We start from the raw sequence: 18843 nt of genomic DNA, 5'->3' as shown, positions 1-18843 counted from the left end.
GGTTAATATAACAACACAAATGCAAAAAGACTGTCACTGTACAGAAGTTATTTGACCGCATTTCCAACGCAACTCCCAGAATTGCAGGAAATTATTAGCTAATAGAGACCTACCTGAAAAATAATTCAGATTGTTATGGAAACAACACATTTTGTCTTTTTAAAAATACAGTGGCCTGAAGAACTTTCCATGGTGCTTTCACTGACAGTACTTTTCATATTACTTCCAAGTGTCAAATATTTGGCTCCCTTCTTGCATCACATTCCCTGAAGGAATTACCTATGTAATTACGAAATTACATGGGTAAAAAAAGCCCTTGGTATTCCCAGGATATCTCAGTGTTTCATCCAGCAAATCTACTGCTCAAAAGACAAGTTCTCCACATACATACTCTTATTCTTTCAATCACTTTTCATACCAAGCGCTGACTTTTCTAATGTAAAATAACACTTAACAAAGAGTCAGTAATAAAGAAAATGGGCATTTTCTCTGAATTTAGATAGAAGAAAGGATGCCTACACAGTGTCACGGCAAAAAGGCTAAAAACAGAGTAGCTTACAGGCACTTCTTCAGCTTTAAGTTCCACTTACAATCTGTATCAAGATGACTAAACTAAACTCAGTGTAGGTGCCTTCCAACTAAACCACTCTAACTCAGATTCTAATAATTCCTGCTGAGTGGCCAACATCAGCATTCACTATATCTACCAGCTATAATTACAGCCAAACTCATCTCTGTCAGCTGTTTTAGGGAAAGAACTGTTGCTTAACCTGTAGCAACTGAGGGCCAAGGGGGGAAGGGGATGGAATAATCCTGCATGAAGTTTGTACATCCTGTCTGTTTGAAAATAAGAGAATTTACTAGAACTCCATATCTCCCCTCTACTCCTTCGAGGATCTTGAAATGCCCTCATAGCTCACAGCACCTCTTAACAGATAACTTCCAATAATGAGAAGGAAGGACGGACTGCTAAAGGTATTTTGATGCTTTGTTCTCCTGTAGTTTTCTTGTTTGGGGGTTTTCGGTTGGTTGGTTGGTTCTGGTATTAGGACACTAGTTCATATGAAAACATGGACCCACTTCAGTAGAATGATAACCACTATTAAAAGCCAATACTTCTAGCTGTCATCTGTATCAGTAAGAGATACACTAGCAATGCCCTCCCACACTTGGCATCCTGCCTTGCAGCTGTGTTAAAAGCATAACATTTTGCAAGTCAGTGGAAGATTCAGTCTTGTAGCTATATGCATCTGAGAACTGCCAAGTTTCTTAAGTGACTAACAGATATGTATTTGCCCTGGAAAAACATACTGAAACGTTCAAGAGAAAGGCTCAGTAAGCTGACAGCAGATGGAATACAGCACACAGTTCACCTGGCAGTTCCTTACCATACACATTACATAGAGATGAAATAGAAAAGGTCACAAAAAAGTCAGTTAGAAAGACTCATTCCTTCTAGGAATAACCAAAGAATGGTTTGGGTTGGGAGAGATTTAAAAACCATCTAGTTCCAACCTCACTGCTACACGTAGGGGCATCATCTACTAGATGAAGCTGCCCAGCTTCTCTGGGCAACCTGTTCCAGTTCTTCACCTTCCTCAATAGTGAAGATTATTTTCCTTACATCTAATCTAAATCTACGCTCTTTTAGTTTAAATCCATTCCCTGTCCTTTCGCTATTCTTGTAGGGTCCTTCTCCAGCTTTCCTGCAGACACCCTTTATGTACTAGAGGTATGGATTTGAAGGATGGACTGTTCGGTGGGTTAAGAACTGGTTGGCTGGTCGCAGTCAAAGGGTTGTGATTAATGGTTCTATATCAGGGTGGAGGCCAGTCACAAGTGGTGTCCCCCAAGGCTCAGTCCTGGGACCGGTGCTCTTCAATGTCTTTATCAATGACATAGACGATGGAATCGAGTGTACCCTCAGCAAGTTTGCAGATGACACCAAGCTGAGCGGTGCAGTCGATACACTGGAAGGAAGGGAAGCCATCCAGAGGGACCTGGACAGGCTGGACAAGTGGGCCCACGAGAACCTAATGAGGTTCAACAAGGCCAAGTGCAGGGTGCTGCACTTGGGCCAGGGCAATCCCAGGTATTTATACAACCTGGGGGAAGAAGTACTTGAAAGCAGCCCCGCGGAGAGGGACTTGAGGGTCCTGGTGGACGAGAAGCTGGACATGAGCCAGCAGTGTGTGCTGGCAGCCCAGAGGGCCAACTACGTTCTGGGCTGCATTAAAAGAGGAGTGGTCAGCAGGGAGAGGGAGGTGGTGGTCCCCCTCTACTCGGCTCTTGTGAGGCCCCATCTGGAGTACTGTGTCCAGGCCTGGGGCCCCAAGCACAAGAAGGACATGGAGCTCTCGGAACGAGTGCAGAGGGGGGCCACCAAGATGATCAGAGGGCTGGAGCACCTCTCCTATGAGGGAAGGTTGAGGGAACTGGGTTTGTTTAGTTTGGAGAAGAGAAGGCTCTGGGGAGACCTCATTGTGGCCTTCCAATACTTGAAGGGAGTGTATAAACAGGAGGGGGATCGATTGTTTGTGAGGGTGGATAGCGATAGGACAAGGGGGAATGGTTTTAAGCTGAGACAGGGGAGATTTAGGTTAGATATTAGGAGGAAGTTTTTCACACAGAGGGTGGTGACGCACTGGAACAGGTTGCCCAGGGAGGTTGTGGTTGCCCCGTCCCTGGAGGTATTCAAGGCCAGACTGGACGTGGCTCTGGGCAGCCTGGTCTAGTGGTTGGTGACCCTGCACTTGGCAGGGGGGTTGAGACTCAATGATCTTTGAGGTCCTTTTCAACCCAAGCCATTCTATGATTCTATGATTCTACTAGAAGGCCACAATGAGGTCTCCCTAAAGACTTCCCTTCTATAGGCTGAAAAATCCCAGCTCCCTCAGCTTGTCTTTGTAGGAAAGATGCTCCAGTCCTCTGATCACCTTCGTGAACTCCTCTGGACCCTCTCCAACAGCTCCACATCTTTCTTGTGCTGGCGGCTCCAGAGCTGAACACAGCACAGCACATGCGTTCTCATGAGAGTGGAACAGAGGGGACAATCACCTCTCCTACTCTGCTGGCCACCCGTCTTTTGATGCAGCCCAGGATACAGTCAGTTTTCTGGGCTGCAAATGCACACTGCCAGCTCATGTTCTGTTTTTCGTCCACCAATATCCCCTAAGTCCTTCTCTGTAGGACTGCTCTCCATCCACTCAGTGCCCAGTCTACATTTGAGCTCAGGATTGCTCCAGCTTAGGACCTTGCACTTGGCCTTGTTGAACCTCATAAGGTTCAGATGGACCTACCTCTCAAGCCTATCGAGGTCCCTTTGAATGGCTTCCCTTCCCTCCAGTACGTCAACCACACCACACAGCTTGGTGTTGTCCACAAACTTGCTTCTTGCAGTCAATCCCACTGTTCATATCACAGACAAAGATGCTAAACAGTCCCAATATCAGTCACTGAAGAACACTTGTCACTAGTTCACTTCAACATTGAGTGCAACTCTGAGTACGACTATCCAGTTGATTTCTTATCCACCAAATAGTTCATCCATCAAATCCACATCTCCTCAATTTAGAGACAAGGAGAAGGATGTCACGTGAGATAGCATCAAATGCTTTGTACAAATCCAGGTAGATGATGTCAGTTGCTCTTCCCTTATCCACCACTGATCTCCTTCTTTGATCAAGTGACCCATCTGGTGATTAGGAAAAGGCTGTTGACATACTCTACCCAGACTTCAGCAAAGCCTTTGACACTGTCTCCCACAGTATTCTCCTGGAGAAGCTGGCAGCCTGTAGCTTGTACAGGTACACTCTTCGATGGGTAAAGAACAGCGTGGAGGGCCGGGCCCAGAGAGTGGTGGTGAATGGAATTAAATCCAGCTGATTGGTCCCAAGTGGTGTTCCCCAGGGGTCTGTACTGGAGTCTATCCTCTTCAACATCTTTTTTGATGGCATGGATCAAGGGATTGAGTGCACTCTCAGTAAGTTTGCAGACGACACCAAGCTGGCAGGAAGTGTTGATCTGCCGGAGGGTAGGAAAGCCCTCCAGAGGGATCTGGACAGGCTGGATAGCCGTGTTGAAACCAATGGGATGAGGTTCAACAAGACCAAGTGCTGGGTCCTGCACTTTGGACACAACACCCCCAGGCAACGCTACAGGGTTGGGGTAGAGTGGCTGGATGACTGTGTGGAGGAAATGAACCTGGGGGTGTTGGTCGATGCTCGGCTGAACGTGAGCCAGCAGTGTGCCCAGGTGGCCAAGAAGGCCAAGGGCACCCTTGCTTGTTTAAGAAACAGTGTAGCCAGCAGGAGCACAAAGGTGATCATCCTCCTGTACTCAGCTCTGGTGAGGCCACACCTTGAGTACTGCGTTCAATTTTGGTCCTTCCACTACAAGAAAGACATAAGGCTCTGGAGCGTGTTCAGAGGAGGGCAACAAAGCTGGTGAGGGGTCTGGAGTACAGGCCTTATGAGGAGCAGCTGAGGGAACTGGGATTGTTCTGTCTGGAGAACAGAAGGCTCAGGGGAGACCTTATCACTCTCTACAACAACCTGAAAGGAAGTTGCGGTGAACTGGAGTTAGCCTCTTCTCCCGGATGACTATCTATAGAACAAGAGAGAACAGCCTCAAGTTGCACCAGCAGAGGTTCAGGTTGGATATTAGGAAACATTTCTACTTCGAGAGAGTTGTCAGGTGCTGCAACAGGCTGCCCAGGGAGGTGGTTGATGCACTGTCCCTGGAGGTGTTCAACAAATGCTCAGTCAGGGGCATGGTTTAGTGGGCAATATTAGTCGTAGGTGAACAGTTGGACTAGATGATTTTGGAGGTCTTTTCCAACCTTGGTGATACTATGATTCACTGCTGTAATCCCACAGTAGAAGGCCACTAAATTTGTCAGGCATGAACTGCCCTTTGTGAAGCCATGCTGGCTGTTGATAATTGCCTCCCTGGTTTTCATGTGCCTTAGCACAGTTCCCAGCAAGATCTGCTCCATGATCTTGCTGGGCACAGAGATGAGACTGACTGGCTTCAAGTTTCCTGGGTCTCTCTCACCATATCAAGTTCTGTACCCCTCACCACATTCTGTAAAATGTGTGTGCTATATACTATATAACTTTTCACGTGGTCAACATTCTAACTAAAATAATCCAAATTCACTGACTTTCCATGGTTAGGTCACGCTCAGTAAAGCAAGAATTAAGCCCATTCTGGAACGAGTAGAATCAGAATCTTTCCAATTCCTTTTTGGAGAAGCATCTGTATATCAAGATGAATCACACAAATCTCAAATTTTAGATTACAGTCAAAGTTACTCTCAATACATTATTTTCAGGAAGACATTCACATAGCTTTGACAGAACAAAGATGCTGGTCTCTATCAGAAGTAAGTTTTATTAATGAAAGTCTTGTTTATGTTGTACTTTTGCACGCTATTAATAGTCTATGAAGTATCAATTTAAGGTGCACTTGCTTGATTCACTGGTGGCAGATTCATTTTATGTCATCTTCGCAGAGATCCTTCTGTTTTCAGGGAAAACTTGATTGTTTCTTATGATCCCACAGAAAATCAAATAATCAGTATAATTTAAACTTGAAGTCTTCTATCCTGTCTAAAACCACAACAATGCTGAAGTATTTAACTACTGTTCAGCTAAAGGCTGGCATGGCTGAACCAGGACCTGCCGGTCAAACTGAAGAGTGAGAAGAAAATGCACAGGCAGTGGACAACAGGGACAGGTACTGTGGGAAAAGTTTAAGGAAGCCGCTAGGCTGTGTAGGGATGGGGTCAGCAAAGCCAAGGCCCAGCCTGAACTAAACTTGGCAAGGAATGCCTAGAACAAGAAAGGCTCCTGCAGGTACCTCAAGCAGAGAAGGAAAGTCCACTAGGGCACATCCGTCCCCCTAGTGAGTGACACAGGCAAGATGGTAACAATAGACAAGGAAAAGGGTGAAGTACTTAACTTTTTTGCCTCTGTCTTCTCTGATAACTGTTCACCACATAGCCCTCAAATGTTTGGTTTGGTAGGAGGGGACTGGGGGAGCTACATCCCTCCCACTGTAAGCAAAGATCAGGTTTGTGACCACCTGAGGAACCTAAGCAACCACAGGTCCATGGGTCCTGATGAGACGCATCCCAGAGTCCAGAAGGAATTAGCTAACGTAGTTGCCAAGCCACTCTCGGTGCTATTTGAAAAGTCCCTGGTGACATGAAAAAAAAAAGCAACATCACACCCATTTTTAAGAAGGGTAAAAACAATGATCCCAGGGACTACCAACCTGCCAGTCTCACCTCTGTGCCAGAAAACATCAAAGAGCAGATCCTCCTGGAAGCTATGCTAAGGAATACGGAAGGCAGGGAAGTGATTTGGGAGAACCAGCATGGCTTCACCAAGGGCAAATCCTGCCTAACTAACCTAGTGGCCTTTATGATGGTGTCACTGCATTAATGGACAAGTGAAGAGCCACTGATGTCACCTACTCTGACACAGTACCCCACAACATCCTTCTCCCCAAACTGGAGAGATATGGATTTGATGGGTGGACTGTTCGATGGACAATGAACTGACTGCAGGATCGAATCCAGAGAGTGGTGGCCAATGGCTCAATGTCTGGATGGAGATCAGTGACGAGTGGTGTCCATCCCAAGGGATGGAACACGTCTCCTATGAGGACAGAGTTGGGGCTGTTCAGTCAGGAGACGAGAAGGCTGTGAGGTGACCTGATAGTGGCCTTTCAGTATCTAAAGAGGAGTTACAGGAAAGAAGGGGGCACACCCTTTAGCAGGGTCTGTGGTGATAGAACAAGGGGAAATGGCTTAAAGCTTAGAAGGGGGTAGATTAAGGTTGGATATAAGGAAAAAGTATTTCACAGTGAGGGTGGTGAGGAATTGGAACAGGTTGCACAGAGATGTGGTGGATGCCCTGTCCCTGGAGACGTTCAAGGCAAGGCTGGATCAGACCCTGGGCAACCTGATCTAACTGTACATGTCGCTGTTCATTGCAGGGGAGTTGGACTAGATGGCCTTTAAAGGTCCCTTCCAACTCTAAGGATTTTACGATTCAATTATTCTACTCTATGATTCTATCTCCATATAGTCAGGGAGACTGGCAGTGAGAACGCTATTTGATTAAGGATGGCTCTTTTCCTCCTTGGACAGCACCTTGCAATTATCAGGAACTAATGGGACAGTACAGACACTAGATCGAAGACATATGCAAGTCAAAAACCTAAGTCAGAGCATCTCCCAAACAGAAGCAACTCTGTGCCAAGCAATCCTGAGGAACAGTAGTGGTCCTCCCCCTCCATAATACTAATCTTCAAATAGTAGATTTCTAAGAAAGAAGAACATTGCAAAAGCTAGCAGCTTGCTCCCAGCTTTACTGTAAACACATTTAATTTCACGCCAGAGGAGGACACCTGCATCTGCAGATGACTGAAATGCATATTTCAGGCTGTTCCTAAAGCACACGGTAGTACTAATTGGTTGAAACAACAACAACAAACAGAAAAGTCAACTCCTTTTCAGTGTTCACTTGCTCTAGACTCTAATTTTGGAAACAAAATTGTCTCCACTGCAGAAGTCTTATTCCCATTCCTCAAGTTCAAATAAAGCTTTAAAGCATACGTGCCTACCCTATGGCCTGCAGGCCACACATGGCCCTAGGCAGAGAGTCACGTGGCCCCACAAGAATGTAAACTTGTAACATTATTATGTGATTCTTAGCAATATTTTTCACAAGTCACTAGCACATAGCTTGGGTGCAGACCGCATAAGTGACAAAAGAATGCTGCAGAGGGGAAGAGTCCAATGCAGTACTGTCTCTCACACCATACACACTCAGTTGAACTGCAGTTGGTGTGTATTACATGTTCCATGTGCTTGTGCCTCTTGGCAAGTAAAACATAGTCACTGTCAATAATATTTCAACCTACCTACATGTGTGTGCCTGTGAAGACATCTTTTTTGTTATTAAGCAGCCGTGTGAGCCTTCTTATTGAATTATTAAACTTGGGCTTCTGTTATTTCATAAAGTAAGTTAACACGTTCGCTAGTTTCACAAAAACAAGGTCAAATATCCCACTAGTTTTATGGTTTTGTTGCCCTCTTCTGTTTTAACTAAAAATATTTTTTTTAAATGTTTTGTTACTTGTATATATTAACTATATATATATTCGGAGGAAGTTTTTCACACAGAGGGTGGTGACGCACTGGAACAGGTGGATGCCCCGTCCCTGGAGGCATTCAAGGCCAGGCTGGATGTGGCTCTGGGCAGCCTGGTCTAGTGGTTGGCAACCCTGCACTTAGCAGGGGGGTTGAGACTCAATGATCTTTGAGGTCCTTTTCAACCCAAGCCATTCTACGATTCTATGGTTCTATGATATCTATTTTATTTGTGGACCAAGACAATTCCTATTCACTCAGTGGAACTCAGGCAGCCAAAAGGTTTGACACTCATACTTTACAGCTTTTGTGGAGTTTATTTGTTTAACTCCTCCTTTAAAAGCAGGATTTTCAGCTCTCCCAAGATCCCCTGATGCTGCTTTCAAAGCAAACCTATTTTCTACCTGGATTCAACTTAATGTCATTTTTCCTGCCCGGATGCTTTTTTCTGCTAGTTCAGCTTATCTTGTTATGGACGAACAATGACTTACGTACATAGACTTTGAACAACTATCCCTAGATTTCACCCTCAGTCTTAAATAATTTTCCCTGAGTATACAGTGTTTAAGCTTCTCTTTTGCACGCCAGTACACAGAGTGCTGGCCAACCTATGCCTAATGAACTTCTCACAGCCATCTTTCAAAGACTTTCATTTGTTTCAGGAACTATGTGTTTGGTGAATTTGTTCTCTTATTTTTCTTCCTGAAAGGTTAGAGTGATACTACATTTGGACATGCAAGTATTCTTCTTAAGAGAGTCTAAAGAAAGGCTGGAAAAAAAACAACCTGAAAATTCTCCAAGATCCATCAGGAAATATAGCCAAAACTACATGTCAACACATAAAATACTAGATTTTCATTACCCAAAGCAGAAAGATGAAAGGAGACTAAAAAGTGTTCTCATACAAGGGACATAAGAAAAGCTGTGGAACAGTGAAGATGTAATCCGACAGGGTCTGTTCCTTCCCTATTAAGAGGTCTAATGAGCTCTGGGTGCTGATGGATAAAAGCTAATTTTAATACAATTGCAAGCTTAAGCATGATATGACAGCAGCCTAACAGAGTAAGTCACACAAATTACCTGCACACCACAAGGGAATTGCCACATAAGCTATTTAAGCACAAAAAAAAAAAAGAGGAAAAAAAGAAACAACACAACAAAAAAATCCACTCACTCAGACTTGCTTCCCTAGAACCTTCTCTTTTTTGCATTTCTACCTAGTTTCTACTGGCCTTCTCCACTCTAAACAAACAAGTTGATACTAATTTGCTAAGTCAGACAGCAAGGACATAGGGCCTTTTAGTAATGAACCTTATAAGCACACTGTATGTTAAATTAAGAAAACAATCACTTCTGAAAATCAAGTAATTTAATCTTATTCTGAAATCAAGATATTTCCAAATGAAATGACTACTGCGGAGATTATTTCCAGAATGACACAGCTTTCTGCTGTCATTAATCAATCTTCCAACATGCAGACTTTGGTATACTTCAAAGATGTCCCATTTCATTATGAACAAAATGACTCATGAGCAGCACAGAAACTGCAGCCACACAAAAATTCAATAACGCCTAATGATGATGTTGCTGTAAAGTCAACAGGTTATATGAACTAAGAAACTGCAGTTACTATAGCAGGAGGTTGCTGGTTCTGTTTCCAGAAAATAGCTACATCTATGCTTTTCAAAGCTGGACATATACTATTTCAAAGTGTCCTGCATTTCTTCTTGGAAATTTTGTGAGCACAAATTAAGTAACCATTATTCAAATTAAGGTTTTTTCCACATCAGGTTTAATAAAATTAAAAAACTATTTCAATTATTAGGCCACATCTTGCACACACTCGAGTTACTAAATAGCTTTAACTATAAATCTTATAAAATTTCATGGGAGAAACAGCAGTGTTGAGTATGACATGGAAAGCAAACTCAGTAAAAAACATTTCAAGCATAAATAGAGTTCCTTTCTGCAACTTTCAGACATATAAAAGAAAATTACTGTTCATCAGCTCAGCCTGTGTCACTTCGGAAGTTTTTGTCTTCTCCACTGGCCTTACCAGCACAGCCACCTACCCCTCTTCATTTACTCAATGTGTCAATAGCTTATTAGCAAAACAACTTACAATTCTTGTTGGTTTTCTTATACCCACATCACCATACCCCCATGCTCATTCTTCATCTTTATCTACCATTGTAAACAGTTGTTTAGGCCCTAAACAGTAGAATAAGATTTCCCTCCTAGATATTCGTTGGTCATACTACGATTGCAAATCAAATACAATCTGAGTATAAGAAAAAAGGCCATTAAAAAAATTAAACCCTCCTAACTTCAAGACACTACAACACATCAGAAATAACACGTAATATCACGCTGAGAATGGACTAAAAAAAAGTCCAAACCAAAGCTAAATACTGCAATTTTGAAATTAGACAAAAATCACAGAAATTATATATTTGTTTTAATTGATTTCCATAGAATCATTTTTACACTGGAAAAGGCCTTCAAAATGATCAAGTCCAACTATCAGCCTGACCCACTGAGTCCCATCACTAAGCTACATCCCTTAATGCCACATCCACGCGTTTCTTGAATGCTTCCAGGGATGGTGACCCCACCACTTTTTCTTGGGCAGCCTCTTCCAGTGCTTGACACCTCTCCATGAAGAAATTCTTCCTGATATTCAACCTAACCCTCCTCTGACGCAAGTTGAAGCCATTTCCTTGTGCCTTGTCACCTGAGAAAAGGGCCCGACCTCCTCCTGGCTGCAACTTCCTTCCAGGTAGCTCTAGGGAGCAATGAGGTCTCTCCTCAGCTTCCTCTTCTCCAGACTCAGCAGTCACAATTCCCTCAGCCATTCCCTCTAAGCTTCACGTCCTTCAACTTCCAATAAAATTAAGCAAATTAGAGTATTTTCTCAAAATTTACAGAAAATAAATATGCCCTGGGAGGACATTTGAAGAAAATATAGTTTCATTAATTTTATTGTTAAAAGTGGCATCATCCCAAACTAAATTTATTACCTTACAAAAGCATTGATTTATACCCAAATGAACATAGAGATCATATGAGATCCTGTAAACTCTGATGTAGAATAAGATAAAAGCGTATGTGACAAGCTAGAGGTGTTGCTATATGAACGATATGAAACAGCATTTTCATTGCAGGGTCAAATAATCTCAGATGGATTAAAAAAAACTATATTTCCAAGGACATCCTCACCCAGCCTTCGTTTTATCTTTGATTTCCTTCAAGCAATCAAAAGAGCACACCTGCTTAAGATAAAATTTTAATTAGATTTAATATGACTTGATACAGCTTCCTGACCTCTGGATTACAAGTTAAATAGGAAAAAAAGTCACATAGCATACACTAAATCAACTACTGCTGCCTCCTTGTTTCTTGACAGGATAGGAGCTTTTTCCTCCCAGGAGAACTACCTCCTGAGCACTTTCTGTTCACAGGAAATTTTCACAGATTTTCAATAGTGGTTTTGCAAGAGAGTCAGCGTGTAGCTACAGTACAGAACTCCCTGAAATTCACTGGCTTTTTGACAAGAGCTGTGTATCAGGAGATGTTTGATCCAAAATAGCTAAACAGAGCAGATAGCAGGAAGAGCCAAAAAGGCAGTTAATAAATTGCAGCTGTAATGCATGCTACAGCACAAACAAATAAATAGGTGAAGTCATACACCCACACATGCATCTGTTGCAACAAACACCACGGTGAAGGAAAACACAGGAAGGTGACACATGCTGTCATTCTCTTTCCATATCGACCATGCAGCTTCCCTCCTGAGGAAGTGCATTCCTCAAGTCTTCATCTCCCTGAATGGCTTCTTAGGGAGAAGCAAGGTCTTTTCTACTGCTGAAAACCAGTCTTTAGAGGAGGAGGAAATGGCAAAATCAGGTTCTAACAGCAAAGCGTAAAAAAAAAAAAAGTATTTAGAATTATTTGTATACACTTAGATGGGCTTTGTAAAATAACTTGTCACTATAGCCAAGATGGCAGTATCTTTCCTGCTTTCCACTCTTCAGGAGTAAATCAGGAGCAACTGTTCCCAGCCTGACTCACCAAAAGCCACAGGCAGGGTCAGCTGTGACTGGCAAGACTGCGACCTTTCAATGAAGTGCCAGATTTTTTCTTGTGAACTCTTACCTTTTGCTTTAATGGACTACAGTAATCCAGTACAATGAGCAGGAAGTCATTCTGACCCCTCAGTTCCATGTAATCTTCTATACACACCCTTCAATTATTTATTCTGGGAAGAAATTTATCTTCACTCGCTACTTTCAGCTAAACCAAGGTGACAAAGCCATACAAATATAAATATTTATATGGAAAATATAAACAAATAAGCAACATCAAAAATAGACCCGAGTTATGTTACTTAAAAGCATTTGCAACTTTGGGAGTAGAAAAAGGCCCAGTTAACACATCTGGAACTTTAGTTGTACTTGGAAGACCTGGTCAGGCCTCACCTGGAGTACTCTGTCCAGCTCTGGGCTCCCTGGTACAAAAAAAGACAGGGATCTCCTGGAAAGAGCCCAGCAAATGGCCACAAAGATGATAAAGGGGCTGGAGCACCTCTCTTATGAGGAAAAGCTGAGCAACCTGTGTCTGCTCAGCCTTGAAAAGAGAAGACTCAGAGGGGATCTGATCAATGTTTGTAAATATCTAAGGCGTGGGAGGCAAAGGGACAAGGCCAGGCTCTTTTCAGTGGTGTGCAGCAACAGGACAAGGGGAAATGGCCACAAACTGAAGCATAGGAAGTTCCGCACCAATGTGCACAAGAACTTCTTCACAATGTGGGTGACAGAGCACTGGAACAGGCTGCCCAGGGAGGTTGTGGAGTCTCCTTCTCCGGAGATGTTCAAGACCCACCTGGACGTCTACCTGTGCAACCTGGTCTAGGGAGCCTGCTTTGGCAGGGGGCTGGACTCCATGATCTGTAGAGGTCCCTTCCAGCCCCTACAATTCTGTGATTCTGTGATATTTTGTGTTAATCTCACTGCTCTGCAAACCAGAACTGCAGGCCCAAATTAAAGAGAAATTAAGCCTGGAAAAAAATAGCACATGAAACAAAGATAAAGAAGAAAAAAAACAAAAAAGTTATATAAATAATTTTTCACTCCAATTTCCAAACTACCACAGTCTATATTATATTCTAGAAGTATTTATTTCTCATCTAACTATTTGTATAATGGAAGGCCAGTAAAGGCGCTGGGTCCCAAATTCAAAGAACTGCAAAAGTTATTAGAAGTAGTCATTGTCCAGAGCTTAACAAGTGTCTAACAAGCATCTGTATGAGGCCAACTTTAAAATGTCTAACAGCATAAAGAGGCTTCTAATACCTAGAGGAAGCCATTTTATTTTTAATAGCAAAAATTATTAAGAATTTATGAAAAGCAATACTACCATGAAACTCCACATACTGTCAGTTATTTTAAGCATCCAAAGACAGTTCAAGTTCACTCCTGGAAATGAAGTAATGTGTGTACATATATAAATGCATACACATAAATACACGTATATATGGCACATACACGTGTGTGTATACATAGATTTATATGCACCTCTGTACATACATGTATTCTTTCCTGAAATTTTACTTGCATATATGTATACACACACACACACACACCCCTTTTTTCTCATCTTTGAGTTCAACAAGAATGAAGCTGATGAGCATAAAGGCAACAGCTTTATGCTATTTGTGAAAGCTTTCCGTAACTGCAATTGCACAGTGTGGGTACGCCAGCAGGCACTACAAGCTTGTCAAAATTTCAAGGTACCACACCCCTCTTATTCCAGCTACCTCGTCGGTGAGACAGCAGTTAACAAGCGACCTAAAATTATTTAAAATAAATATTTAATTCCTTAATTCATCCGATTCTGAAGCAAGCAGTGCTCGTTAGCTATTGCAATTCCACCCCCTCAAGCCTAAATGTAATATATCTGACGCACATATGCGTCATTAACCTGGGGGGTACAAGGAGGATAGTCTCACTTTAAAGCAGGTTTTCCTTGCATCGAGCAACACCTAAAAAAAGCCTCTGAAAACAAAGAAGGTTCAGCAAACAGTTACTGCTTCCTTTAACCATTTTTTTCTTTCTAGAATGCTCCTGTACACATTCCAGTAACTTAAATAGAAACAGAGCGTTTTCAGTGAGAAGAATTATTCAAATGCATCTGAAAAAATAAGCCTTAAATCCTGGGTTACCATTTTCCCAGCAATGCATTCCTTAGTTTTTCCAAATAATGCAATCATCTGTGCTCCGTCTGAAGTGCCAAATATGTTCCAAGAGCACGTTAAGAAAGATTTAACATACGATCTTTTGTACCAATCCTGTTTACAGAGAGCAAGTTCTTCACACTATTACCACAAATCTAAATGATATAAGTAGGAAGCCTAAGCTTTGATGTTACAGCTGCACGCACACGTGTATTACATGTCACATACATGCACTAGCATGCTACACTATCAAGGCAAAGCATACCGAGTCTGTGTATCTACACAGTAGACATTAAATAAGCACAGAATCCTGTTTTTAATTTAGCTTTCAGTTAGCAGATAAAATTATTATTGAAACAAGTTTGTATTTACCAGCGATGAATGAATCAATATTCCTGAATCTTCATCTGGCAAGCTGAATGCTGTATATTCAAGGGCATTGTTTTCTCCTTGCTGCTTGCAAATATAACCACAGTTTCTCTCAAAAACCGTTCGGATGCCTTTAAACAGAACCACACTTGTAGTGCAACCCATTCCAAATCCGGTGAATTTTGCATTTCTAGCAGCCCTGATTGCATTTGCAGAATGTCGTCTTCCTCTGCTCAGCTCGGGTAATTTTCCTGGGCTTCACAGAAAAATTTCTTTGCACAATCTTCATTATGTCCGACATTCAGTACGTTCCTCAACTAGAAATCATCAGCTACTGAAATGTAATCCTGTTTGTTTAAGCCAAACACTGCCAAAAATCCAGCCGCCGAAGACAAAAATCAGAGGGTGATGAAAAGCAAAGGATACCTCAGCTGAAGAAGATAAGAGGCTTTCAGCGTGTGCTGTACTCCACAAGAGAGACGAAAAGATATTCCAGAGGGTCTGGGAAACAGCTCCTAGATTTCAAAGATCCTCAGAACATAATCAAAGATGAAAGGAAACTGCAAAGATACTGCTGCAGTTTCTGCTGCCAGCCACAAAGAATCCTCATCTGCTGCAAGAAAGCACTCTCCCAGAATGCCTAGCACAGAGTTCGTACTAGCAAACATTTCTTTCCTTGACCTATTTGTGCTTTTCAATGTTTAAAAGCAGAAATGTCAAATGCAGGGACTCAGAAATGAAGAGAGATCATTAAGTTACTGCTGCTAGTGAAAAATAAAACCCTTCAATCCAACCTATGCATTATCAGCATGCCGTTCTCAGTTCAGGCAAACCACAAGGGAGCTGGATGTTGACAACTGCTGTTATTTCTTCTTTTCTCCCTCACACGTGAGAGGAACCACTTGGAGTAGGAAGTTTGCATCTGCCAGAACTGACTTTATGAAGTCACGGATAGCAAATAGTTAGCTGTGCTCTCTTTTACTATTTTTAATGACTATTTGCCTATCTAGTTCAGACCAACATCCACCTCTTAAATGTATGTACATATGAAATTTAAAATATAGCCATTTCTTAGTTTTATAGCGAATTGTCAAATTTTTGAAAAACCTTCTTTTGTAGAAATAATTATATTTAAAGCCGTTATATACAGCTTAGAACTTCTATAAGTAGGAATAACTGCCCCAAATCACACCATGACAGCATCCCTCTGTCAGAGATCGCAGATTAGTGTTATATTTCTGCCAAAATGACCCACCACGGGAAGCACTAAGATGTTATTTACTCACCAAATGGTAAAACTGGATGAAAGACTGAATTTAGGAACTCCAAATTGCTGCAGCGTGCTTAAGGAACTCTTAATGAAAGGAACTTAAGGGAAGCATGAAGGGAGGGGAAAAACAGATCAGTGACGTCAACTACACATTTGCCCCCGTACAAACTAACTTAGGGAAATGCCATAATGAGTGATTCAGAAGAAATATTTAAGATTCACTAGCATTTTTCCCCCTAACATCTGGCTAGTTAACACATTTCAGGATTACATTTCTAACTTAAATACAGTTTAATAATATGCAAAAACATTGATTAAAAAGGAAAAAAAAAAATCAATACTTGACAGCAGTCCAAGCAGTTCCTTCCAGTCCCATATTCTCCAGGGCAGTTGTTACCATGTTCCACACATTGTATGATATATAAACTGTGTTATGGCAGTGTTGTTAATGAGGAATAGTTTTGGGTGGAGGAAAAAGAAGGGGAGGATGAAGTATTTGGCACAAATTCTACTCATTTTCCAACAGCTTACTGTGCATTAGACAGTTCTTTCAAACGCTGAGAAAAAGGCCTTACTTTTAAAGCACCACGTAGGATGTGGAAACACACAAAGAGGGTTCATTGAGGAAGACAAACAAGATGATACAATCACAGAATGATTCAGGTTGGAAGTGGCCTCGGGAGGTGTTCTAATTCAAAACTGATAAAGAGCAAATTTAATTCTGACTGCATCTTGAATAAATTTAGCATCATGTTCCTACAGTACTTTAGAAAAGGCAACTGAATCAATACAGTGGTGATAACAATGACATAAAAAGCATTCCAAATTGAGCCCGAAAGGGAGATAAATATAAGGTCATAAGGGGTGGGAAGAATCCAGAGAGAAGAAGAGCTTGACCAAGTGCTCAAATATTAATACTGTGAGAAATCTGAATATGTGAAACAGAATGCCAACAAGCTGACTTTTTCCTATGACACTATTCTGGAACAAAGTGGAGATTCCTCTCTTTAGAGCAGAAATTCCTGCAGTTGTGATGAGCACCCTGCACTGCACAAAGCAGTGAACATGCAGACAGAAATGTGACACAACTGTAATATTATCCATCAACAGAATTACATCTCAAAGTGAAACCAGGACGATGGAAAGATTCTTGTGAAGGTGTGACAGAATTTTCTCTACCAAGAGAAGAGAGCTAAGGGACAGCCTGAGGTAGCTAAAAATTTTAATCCAATGGTTAAAAAGTAAACAAAACAAAAAAAAAACATATGAACGAGACTGCATTGTACATTATATGAACAGCAAGCTAGACACTGCAAACTGTCTTTAGCTGACCCTGCTTTATGAGAAGGTCTTTCTCCCTAAGGAGAGGAGGAAAGGAGGGTTGTGGAGAGAAGACATCACTAATGGCACCTCTCTTTGTGAAAAAAACGTCTGCATGCAGATGTTCAGAGTTATTCAAGTTAGCAGATACTGCAATTACATAAACCAGGCAATCTAGTCTAGGAATATGGGATGCAACATCCTTGGTATGTAGTGTACTGAACCAGTACTGACTGCGCTACAAGATTCCTGAAGTTAAAAAGATGAAATAGCTGCTTCGAGTCGGTTCTTCAGAAGGACATGTCCTTCTAAGACATGGGCAGGTAATACAGAAGCTCTAGCTGCCCTCCAAAATAATTGTTGGGAACTGCTTAAAAGAGGTTCAACAATTACTTTAAGAGCCTAACCACCCATCCCTCCTCTTATTATAGTAAATGCGTAATGATCACTTTTCACTACAGCACTGGAGGGCTTCAGAATATTAAGCAGCCCTACTACAACCAATTGAGTTCCAGCAAGCAGAATCTCATAGGTACAAAGTAAACATGTGGCAGAAATCAGGCCATTTTAACCAATGCTTGCGAGTTTCAGTTGGACACTGGTTAGCACCTACAAAGACAGAAGTCTTTAGGGAAAAGCTACCTGAATTGATTTAAAATCATCTTGTAAAACTCTCAGTAACAAGAGTTTATTAGATGCAACTAGACAGAAGTCAAACTAAGGAGAGCTTCTAGTCAAGTATGTTACCACAAAACAACACAGACGTCCCGTCTTCAGACGTGCCACCATTACAGGAAAGTATTTCATAAAGACACAAGGCCATATCTGCAAGAGGATGTAATTCAGTCAGGATTTAAGCATCTACACATTTAAGGCACAAAAATACGCTTAATCCTTTAAGACATTCAAAGTACTTTGAATTTTACCTAAGAAATTGTCCTCGACACTTAACATACCCAAACCGATGCCATCTTGACAAGAGCGAACATCTGGTTCCTAAGCAATTTTAACACATACTGACTGAATTCAGCTTTCCACAAAGCCTGAGAGCATCTGTAGGTGGAGCGCTACCTTCCTTCCATCTGGCAGCTGTCTGTGCATCAGCTCAGAACGCTAGAGATGCGGGCCCAAAGCCGCCTCAGCCCAGAAGGCTTAAAGCAAACACTGGTTGTGGTGTGCCTTTGGTGTGCCTTAACAACCAGACAGTAGTACATCCAGACCAAGGGACTGGCTTTTGTCTGATAAAGCCGCAGGAAAGAACCCTCCACGAGGGTTCGAAATCCATGAGCCCTGCAAGAGGGAGAAGAAGATACAACAGTTCCTATTTACCGGTATGTTTCTAGAGGAGAAGAAAATTCAGGTTTTAGTTCCTGATATAAGAACTGCTGAGACCTTGGATAATTCAGCCTGAAGCAAATGCTCAGAGGAGATCTTATCACTATCCACAACCACCTAACAGGAAGGTTAAGAGAGGACGGAGCCAGGCTC

The 18843-nt window shown here is 42.0% G+C and overlaps 1 protein-coding gene across 8 annotated transcripts in view; it reads right to left on the bottom strand.

Moving 5' to 3' along the window:
* Window positions 1–18843, bottom strand: part of DOCK9 (dedicator of cytokinesis 9) — a 126605-nt gene that overhangs the window by 96697 nt on the left and 11065 nt on the right. For 2 of the 8 annotated variants that reach the window (XM_021416220.1, XM_021416233.1), the window contains exon 1: window positions 14769–15290. The exons of 3 other annotated variants lie outside the window; for them this stretch is intronic. In XM_021416220.1, coding sequence (XP_021271895.1) covers window positions 14769–14930 — 162 coding nt within the window. In that variant the 5' untranslated portion in view covers window positions 14931–15290. Of the gene's footprint in view, window positions 1–14768; window positions 15291–18843 lie in introns of those variants that run through there. 3 more of the 8 variants (XM_021416185.1, XM_021416228.1, XM_021416195.1) reach the window with 3 other exon arrangements.

This window comes from Numida meleagris, chromosome 1 (assembly GCF_002078875.1).
Source record: "Numida meleagris isolate 19003 breed g44 Domestic line chromosome 1, NumMel1.0, whole genome shotgun sequence".
Classification (NCBI taxonomy): domain Eukaryota; kingdom Metazoa; phylum Chordata; class Aves; order Galliformes; family Numididae; genus Numida; species Numida meleagris.
Note: the sequence above shows the minus strand (reverse complement) of the source record. Positions and strands in the feature narration are given on the sequence as shown.